This window comes from Sprattus sprattus (genome assembly GCF_963457725.1).
Source record: "Sprattus sprattus genome assembly, chromosome: 5".
Lineage (NCBI taxonomy): Eukaryota > Metazoa > Chordata > Actinopteri > Clupeiformes > Clupeidae > Sprattus > Sprattus sprattus.
In genome coordinates, this window is record NC_137924.1 from 33,340,034 (window position 1) to 33,350,033 (window position 10,000).

Below are 10,000 nucleotides of genomic sequence, written 5' to 3' on the forward strand. Positions count from 1 at the left end.
GTTTTACTGAGACAGGATCACAAACAATAACACGGCAAGACACGCCTCAGGAGACTGCATGGAAAGAGAGCTCCTTCAGCGTTGTGTGGCTTTAAGTTTCTGAGGGGGGGCCTTGCTTTGTTATGAAGAACACGTGTTCGTAAACTTGCTGCAAACTGCATACACTGCAAACTGTCGCCCCCTCGTGGTGATTTAAGGACATCACAGCTGTGTCAGAGGACCCAGCACCACTCTCGATACTAGACCACATTTTCAGGAAGCCATATTGCAACAGTCATGGCTAGATAGAGCATAAATATAACCAATTCAACCACACAAGCAATATTTGACAGCAGGCATAACAGTGATGGTCAGTTGTAAGTTCCATATGATGTATTACAATGTGAATTCCTCTGTTTATATCTGCCCTCATCCCTGCTGACGGTGTTCTACTATACGGATGGATGAATGAATGAATTGTGGAATAAAAAAGAGAGGAATGTGTGCAGTGTGTTGTGTTGCCTCACAGAAAGCCCAGTCCTCCAGTTTCCTCATGTTGGTCAGTTTAGGCTTACAGGCTTCAGGGCTTTGGCCTCCATTCATGGGCTACTGGCACAGGGCAGACCAGCCCAGTCTGGTACCATATTCACTCTAGACCTGCAATCTGATATGCATCTATGCAATATATTAATGTAAACATGCAAGTTCATACAGTTCGCTATAGCATAGTATATTACAATATATGTTATGAATGTATGTATATCAATGTTTAGTAGGCTACATATGTTCTTTGGCTCAAACCAAGTACTCTTACCACGACCTTTAACCCCTTTTCAAGGGCTTCATCCGAGCCCCTTGTGTGGAAAAGGGAGTATGTGCAAAAACTCCATAGGTTTAGTCAAAAGACTAGTCTGGGGAAGGGTTTAGTCTAAGACTAGTGTAAGGAAGAGTTTAGTCGAAAGACTAGTCTGGGGAAGGGTTTAGTCTAAAGACTAGTCTGGGGAAGGGATTGGTCTAAAGACTAGTCTGAGGAAGGGTTTAGTCTTAAGACTAGTCTGGGGAAGGGACTGGTCTAAAGACTAGTCTGAGGAAGGGTTTAGTCTGAGGAAGGGTTTAGTCTAAAGACTAGTCTGGGGAAGAGTTTAGTCTAAAGACTAGTCTAAGGAAGGGTTTAGTCTAAAGACTAGTATGGGGAAGGGTTTGGTCTAAAGACTAGTCTAAGGAAGGGTTAAGTCTAAAGTCTAGTCTGGGGAAGGGATTGGTCTAAAGACTAGTCTAAGGAAGGGTTAAGTCTAAAGACTAGTCTGGGGAAGGGTTTGGTCTAAAGACTAGTCTGCGGAAGGGTTAAGTCTGAAGCAAATAGCTTAGAGACTAGTCTGACAAAGGGTTTACTCTAAGCAAATGGCAGTTTGACAAAGAATGATCTTTCACCGGGTCTTGGTTGAGGTTTTCTAATCCCCTCTACCATTACAAACATAAGCCTGTTGGGGCTGTGTGTGTGTGTGTGTGTGTGTGTGTGCAGGGTGCGATTTGCCGGGGGGGATTTACCCCCCCTCTGGTTTTTACATCCCCACCTCAGCTGGATGAATTTCCTACATGGGGGGGATAACCCTCAATTATTTAAAAAACAATGAAAAAACACACAGGTTGTGACAGCGTTTTCTTACACTTGCTTACATCGCTTGCACTAACGTTCACCTTACCCGAACTGTCGGCATTCTCAGAATTCGCTGGCTTTGCTAATTTCCGTGTATAGGCTACTGTACAATGAATATGAAAATATTTGTTCACTGAATTAGCGAGTTCTGTCCAAAACAGTTGCGTTTCAGTTTCAAAGTTTCAGTTTCGGTTTCAGTATTTCAACGTGAGTGAGAGGGAGCACAAGAACTGAGCGTCTAGCAGCGATCATCATATCATAGACATATATGATGCATGTATATGAAGATAATTAGGCCTATGTATTGCTTTTTTTTTTTTTTCATGATAAAAAAAAAAAAAAAAACATCCCCCCCTCTGGTTTTTGGACAAATCGCACCCTGTGTGTGTGTGTGTGTGTGTGTGTCTGTGAGAGAGTTAAAATGTACAGAGAAGCAAAGAAACATTTGTTTTCATTAATATATAATCTTTAATGAATGGGGTACTAGCAGGTTGTACAGCATCAAGCATCTTGTCTAAATGGCGTTTTAAATGAGTATTCGCAGAGTAGGCTAAAAGCAAGAACTAACAGCTGCTCTTTGTCCCTTGAAGCGCTTATTGTACAGGCAGTCATAGAAAACATGTCAGTGGATTGTATGTGTGTGTGCAGGAGAAAGACAGTGTGTGAACAGATTGTTGGGTTTGAATCCAGTCGCACAGTATTTCTGGTCTTGGGAACCAGTTTGCTTTTTCAGTTCAAACAAATAAACAAACAAACTAAATACTAGGCATCTTCTCACACAGATGCAACCACACATTTCCCATTCATTCACAAAAAAAGTTTAAGAATCCAAATCTTTCTCTCACACTTTCAGCATTGTGTTCTTTAGTGTACATAAGTTCTATTTCCCCCCTCTAAAGCTATCCTGGGATTAGAAACAGAAAAGATGATTGGACAGGAGGATGTTGGATCAGTCGGGAGGGGGAGTGGCTAATGATGATTGGGATGTAGGAAATGTGGGGACTTTTCTGCTTGCTCACTTAGTAACACAGACACACACACACACACACACTCTTAACACACATTTACTGATACAGTCCAGCAGTCACAGGCTGTCTGACGGACCTCGTGCATTTCTGCTGGTGTGTGTGTGTGTGTGAGAGAGAGAGAGGTTTTCTGAGGGCTGCAGGTGTTTTGAAGAGGTGACTTAGCCGACCATAATGCACCAGGGCTTCCTGTGTTTAAATGTCTGCCACATAAACAGAGCTAGCGCCCACACCAGTGTGTGTAGTGATCACACCATCGTGTGCTACCCTCAGAGCTAGCGCCCACACCAGTGTGTGTAGTGATCACGCCATCGTGTGCTACCCTCAGAGCTAGCGCCCACACCAGTGTGTGTAGTGATCACGCCATCGTGTGCTACCCTCAGAGCTATTCGCCCACACCAGTGTGTGTAGTGATCACGCCATTGTGTGCTACCCTCAGAGCTAGCGCCCACACCAGTGTGTGTAGTGATCACGCCATCGTGTGCTACCCTCAGAGCTATTCGCCCACACCAGTGTGTGTAGTGATCACGCCATCGTGTGCTACCCTCAGAGCTATTCGCCCACACCAGTGTGTGTAGTGATCACGCCATCGTGTGCTACCCTCAGAGCTAGCGCCCACACCAGTGTGTGTAGTGATCATGCCATCGTGTGCTACCCTCAGAGCTAGCGCCCACACCAGTGTGTGTAGTGATCACGCCATCGTGTGCTATCCTCAGAGCTAGCGCCCACACCAGTGTGTGAAGTGATCATGCCATTGTGTGCTACCCTCAGAGCTAGCGCCCACACCAGTGTGTGTAGTGATCATGCCATTGTGTGCTTCCCTCAGGGTCTTTCTGCCAACCCATCTCCTCCTGCCCCCACAGGGTCGGCCATCTTGTTTGGTGCCCAAACACCCAATTAACCAGAAAGCCTCTGACCGTGGAATCAGACCTGCTCCTGATCTGGCACAAGTCCTCCAGATCCCAAGCAGAACCCATTTCAGAGTCAGGAACTATCTAGGAACCCTCTAGAAGCTCCCAGACATTTTGGTGATATCACCACCCTGATGAACCCATCCACGTTCAATGTTCATGACTTTAACCTCTGCTTCAAAACTCATAAAGGCTATATTAACTCATCTATGTCTGTATGCCAGTGTGCAAGCGGGTGATAAAGGCTATATTAACTCATCTATGTCTTTTTCTGCCAGTGTGCATAAGGGGTATGTACATGAATGAAGCTTCAAGTGTAGCTGTGCTAATCTGGCTGAGGATCACAGTGCTGTAGTGCTCAATTTCTTATGTTTCAATTTTCTTGTGTCTATGTGTGTGTGTGTGCGTGTGAGAGTGTGAATGATGCTGCACCACTCCCCTCAGCTCTAAACTTTATGTGTGTATCTGCTACTCAGACCCTTTCATTTCCAGGTCAAAGTTCATGAAAGAAGATTTAAACCCTCTCATCATTCAGTAACTCAAACTGGGAGCATGGAGATAAAAAGGAAACAAAAAAGTAATTACAAAGCATCATCACATTTTTTTTACAAGGTGACTTAATGTACAGCCTTCAAAATATAAACACATGACAGCAATAGTAAGGATTGTATCTACCAAAAAACACAAAAATAAACATCCAATGATTGAGCACCTAAAGCACGGATTGGGGGCACAGGGTACAGGGTACAGGACAGGATTGGGGGTACAGGGTACAGGGTACAGGACAGGGATCTGGGATCCGTCTGTCCAAGTCTGACAAAGGTCCTTAAGTAACAGACTGTCAAACTTCAGCTTATGCAGATATTAACCAACTCAGACAGGTATCACTGGGGCGGGGACAACTGAGACATTACCCAATGGAGACTCAGACAGGTATCACTGGGGCGGGGACAACTGAGACATTACCCAATGGAGACTCAGACAGGTATCACTGGGGCGGGGACAACTGAGACATTACCCAATGGAGACTCAGACAGAGATCACTGGGGAAGGGACAACTGAGACATTACCCAATGGAGACTCAGACAGAGATCACTGGGGCGGGGACAACTGAAACAGGGACAACTGAAACACAAACCAAAGACAGCAAGAAAAACAACAAAACAGCAAAACAAACGGTAAAAGAAAGACGCACATACACACAATCCCTTCTGAAGAGACCATGGTCATGATTGGTTAAAGACATTTGTCATGTGATTGATGCTGTAGTGCAGGAGGCAAGCAGAACGACAATGTTGCCAAATATATCTGAATTAGGGGGCTCAGGAAGCCAGTATTGACTAAATGACCTCACATCTCACCAACACACACATCCTGAGAGCAGGTGTCTCTCTGTGGCACCATTGCACCAGTCACCATGGCAACAGAAACATGTCCCCCAGCGATGACTGTGTGCCCTTTATGTTTTAAGAGGGCAAAGAGATGAGAAAATAAGATTGTCTAGTTTGTGAGTGCTCTCTCTCTCTCAAGTCTGCAGGTGTGTTTGTGTATGTGTGTTTGTGTGTGTGATGTGAGTCTCTCTCAAGTGTGTGTGTGTGTGTGTGTGTGTGAGAGATGCAAATCCTGTAAAAGGTCAATGCTCTGTAATCTAGAAATGCACAGCATGTATAAAACTTCACATCTGTAAATAATAGTGTGCGCGTCTGTGTATCTGTGTACAATGACAGGGAAGTATTTATGATGGTCGAACGGACGAAATGATTGTTATGATCAATAAGTGCACCATTCATAATAACATTAAAATAATACCAACATTTGAAGAGCTTAAAAGAAACAGAATTACACAGACTTTTAAAATGATAAAATAAGAGCTTTCAAAGAGATTTAAAGAGAAAAATTCAAAGCTACGCGCCTATTGCACATGTCAAAAATATAAAACAAAAGCCAGGTATTACATACAGGTTACTAAAAACAAACAAACAATTATGATGTCATAATGATGCCAGGATTCTAGAATGTGATTAAAATGATTCGAAGAAAGACAGAGGGCAGTGGGCTCTGTCTAACAGTCCACCACCCCATTTTTACATGGACACGCCATCCATGATACACGTGTGTGTGTGTGTGTGTGTGTGTGTGTGTGTGTGTGTGTGTGTGTGTGTGTGTGTGTGTGTGTGTGTGTGTCTGTGTCTTTACCATGGTCCAAAGCTAACTGATTGAGCTGAAGGATTAAGTTGACTCATATATACGTGTCTTATACTTGTATTACACGTATAAAAAGGGAGACAAACAAATAAAAACAAAACATTTAAAAGCGAATCAGAGATTCATTTGAGAGGGGGGTCAAAGGTCGCAGAGCCACCTTGCATTGTGGGAGAGGAGCTATGGGCTCAGCCAGTGATACACCTTCATGGGCGGCAGTGGGTCCAATCTCTTCTGTTCTGATCGGTTCCATGTCCATTCTCATAGTGACCGAGTTAGTTCTCTTCAGAGAGAAAGATACAGAGAGTTGCCATAGAAACGGGGAGGGTCGTCATCAAGACAAGACAAGCACACACCCTGGATGTCTTTAAGAATTTTTATCTCCATGAAAAAAGTCCTACCTCTTTCATTTCTATCACTTCCTTTTTCTCAGCATCCCCCTTTCTTTCTGATAACTGAGGTTCTGAGGTTTCCCCAAAGGTCGGGTCTTTGCCATGATCTATAGGTGTCTCTGATGCAGATCATAGGGGACAGGGATGGGTAAATGATTAACATGCTGCTGAGCCCTCACACACACACTCACGCATACACACGCACGCACAGCACGCATGCACGGACGCACGCACGCACGCACGCAGGCACGCACACACGCACGCACGCACACACGCACGCACACACCTATCTCATCCTCTCACACCCCTCCTCGCCCTGCAGCTACAGGTCGGAGGTGAGGGGTCACAGGCAGGTGACCCCCGCCATGTCAGAAGAGGCCAGTGTTGCCGTGGCAGCGCCGGATCCCACCAGGAACACGGCTGTGCTGGACTTGGAGCGACCCGACCCGGTGGAACCGGGAGGAGGCTGCTGAGGCTGGCTGCTGCTGCTATTACTGCTGTTGCTGTGGTTACTGTTGTTGTTGACCTCGCCCACCAGCGTTTCCGTGGAGACGGCCCAGGTGGAGGGCCGCCACTGCTTGAGGGTGTAGGGCGTCTTCACCCGCCGCTTGATCCGCTCGCCAGAACCAGAACTGGACTTAGACTCCTGAACACCACCGTCTCCTGGGAGAGAGAGAGAGAGAGAGAGAGAGATAGAGAGAGAGATAGAGAGAGAGAGAGAGAGACAGACAGAAAGAGAGACAGAGAGAGAGAGAGAGAGAGAGGGGGAGAGAGAGAGCGAGAGAGGGATAGAGAGAGAGAGAGAGAGAGAGACAGACAGAAAGAGAGACAGAGAGAGAGAGAGAGAGAGAGAGGGGGAGAGAGAGAGAGAGGGAAAGAGAGATAGAGAGAGATATAGAAAGAAAAAGAAGGAGACTTTATATACACATGCTGGGCCGATACCTTAAACACTGTCAGTATTCAGCCAGTGACTGTGCTGATACTCATCCTTGGTAGAACCACACTAAAGATGCTGACACCTAGTGGAAAATATCTGCAAGTACACAGCAGTGGGGGCTGACCCTGACACACACACACACACACACACACACACACCCGCACACGCACATATTGTTTTGTTTACAGCAGTGAACTGCATTCTGTTTAAAGAGGGACAATTCCTAAGTCACGCTATCCCTCTGCCTTTCCTGTGGTTGTGTGTGTGTGTGTGTGTGTGTGCGTGTGTGTGTGTGTGTATCGGAGACAAATCGCTCCCTGGATCTTTATCAGAGCATAGGAATTTCCTCTCTTACACAATCAACAGTGTGTGTTCAGCCAAACAACCGAAAAGTGTATGTGTGTGTGTGTGTGTGTGTGTGTGTCAGAAGCGATCAGGTATGATTGCTATCGGTGTGTATACAATCTGAGTATTGTCCCCGTGGCCTTGATGCTGTTAGCATATTAGTACCTTGCTGTACTAACTGAGCTAGCACAATACTAACTATTTGTCTGTCTTTATGCTTATTTCCTCTCTCTTTTTCCCCTATCTCTACATCTCTCCTCTATCTTTCTCCATCTCTCCTCTCTCTTTCTCCTGCCTCCATCACTTCTCTCTCTATTTCTCCTGCCTCTATCTCTTCCCTCTCTCATTTTCCTGCCTCTATCTCTCCTCTCTCTCTTTCTCCTGCCTCTGTATCTCTATCTACTCTCTCTCCTTCTCCTGCCTCTATCTCTTCTCTCTCTCCTTCTCCTGCCTCTATCTCTTCTCTCTCTCTTTCTCCTGCCTCTATATCTCCATCTTTCCATCTCTGTCTGTCTCTGGCTATGTAAATCCAGTGGCCAGGAGACATAATAGGCTCGGAAGGAAAATCACAATGCCTCCAGACACACACAAACACACACACACACACCCACCCACCCACACACACACACACACACACACACAATAACACTCCCCACCCAGGCCCCAGTCAGTCTGCCTGCACACACCCACACCAGACACACAGACACACACTCACACACATTACAAATACACACACGAAGATAGCCACACACACCCCCCCCCCCCATTTCCCCCTTTCCATACAGGAAGACTTGAAGGAATTTGTTAAACACACAGAGAATGACGTCGACACAGATATGCAAAGGCAACAGAGAGACAGACTCAGGGGAGAGAGAGGCCCACAGTAATAGAACTGCATAGAACACTACAGACTAGAGGTAATGGAACAGCACTTCAGAAGTGGACACATGTTCCAGATTCCAGATGTTTTGTAATAGCCTACATTTTAGCAGCAAATGCTGCAGTGGTCCCCCATCATTAACATTCCTTTTGCTTAATCTTAACTGTTGAGTGTTCAGTAAATATTCAACCTGACCAGGTTGTTGGACAGTGTGTGTGTGTACCTACCACTGACAGATGTCTCTTGTTCACTGGACGAGGCGGTGAGCTCCAGTGAGTTTGGCCTGTCTGCTCTGCGGCTCCGGCTCTGAGGCCTCATGTGGACAGGCGCCGCAGCGTCTGTGTGTGTGCCGCTGTGCCCGCGCGTGTGTGTGAGCGGGCGCGCGTGTGTGCCCGCCGCGCTCAGGGAGCTGTTGTTGTTGTTGTTGTTGTTGTTGTTGTTGTTTGTGCGCAGCAGTGGTTCGTGCTCGTCGGGGCTGGAGCCGATGCAGGCGTGCAGGCGTGCGTCTCCGTCTGCGCTCAGCTGCGTTGGCGTCGCCATCGACGACCCCTGACCTGCATCCTCCTGCTCGGGACCCACAGGGTTGGTGTTGCCCCCGACGACCGCTGCCATGGCGCCGCCTCCAGTTCCTCCTCCAGCATATCCGTTTGCAACCCCACGCCCGGCGCCGACCAGGGCACCGTTGACCAGCTGGGGCTCGTTGCCCGCGGTGCTGAGGGGGGCGGCGTTCATCTTGGCCACGCCGGTCTCCACCTGCCGCAGGTTGGACTTGTGCTTGTTGAGTCGGAGGCGGGAGGAGGACGAGGATGACGAGGAAGAGGCGGCCTCGCGCGGGTGTTTGGAGCCCAGGGGGAGGCTGGTGGGACGCTTGGGGAGGTTCTGCTGCTTAGGCAGAGGGAACATGGCCACCGGGGGATCACCCCCCGATGCCCCCATGACCCCGAAGTCCCCGCCTGACCCTGCATTGACCCCTGACCCCGCGGTGACCTCCGCGGCCAGCTTGATGAGTGGGTAGAGCAAACTGCCTCCGGCCGGGCCCAGAGGGTCGGGCGCACTGAACTGCTTCTGCGAGTGTTCCATCAGGTTCTCGTCAGAGCTCTCCTTCAGGTTCTTGTCCACCTCGCGTGGGTCCAGCTTGGTGGTCTCCAGGTCCTCCTGGGTCAGCTGCAGACAGGGGGGCAGAACCGAGCCCAAACCCATCCCCAGGACGCCCTCCTCCCCGTGCCCCCCCGCCTCAGAGATGGTGGCCATGAGAGCGGAGCCGGGCGTAGTGCCCAGTGTGGTGCTGCAGGTGGCGCTAGAGGCCCCGCTCAGGCTCATGCTGCCGCTGGAGCTGCCCTCTGGGCTGGCCATGCGCCCCTGCCCCTGCCCTGGGCCCTGGAGCTGGGCGTTAGCCTGCTGCTGCAGCTGGGCCTGCTGGCGCTCGTAGTTGATGGAGTTCCGGTTCTTCTCTCCGCCCGTGCCGCTGGTGCCGCTGACCACGCCCACGGCCGAAGAGGAGGCGGGGCCAGAAGAGGAAGGGGCGTCGGTCGGCAGGTTCTTGAGCACGCCCCCTTCCTGGTCCTCGATGTAGGAGGAGGAGGAGTAGTCGGGGTAGTGACCCAGTTTGGGCCCACGGCGACTGTTCGTCAGGTTTCTGCGGGGGGGGGGGGGGGGGGCAATAAGGGCAATA

The 10,000-nt window shown here is 48.7% G+C and overlaps 1 protein-coding gene across 2 annotated transcripts in view; it reads right to left on the bottom strand.

The window, feature by feature from the left end:
• Positions 1-2,119: 2,119 nt before the first annotated feature.
• Positions 2,120-10,000, bottom strand: part of bmpr2b (bone morphogenetic protein receptor, type II b (serine/threonine kinase)) — a 64,288-nt gene continuing 56,407 nt past the window's right edge. Inside the window, exons 12-13 of one of the 2 annotated variants that reach the window (XM_080839131.1) lie at positions 8,556-9,964; positions 2,120-6,826 (exon numbers count right to left, since the gene is read on the bottom strand). In XM_080839131.1, coding sequence (XP_080695257.1) covers positions 6,510-6,826; positions 8,556-9,964 — 1,726 coding nt within the window. In that variant the 3' untranslated portion in view covers positions 2,120-6,509. Of the gene's footprint in view, positions 6,830-8,555; positions 9,965-10,000 lie in introns of both variants that reach the window. The other variant, XM_080839130.1, reaches the window with a different exon arrangement.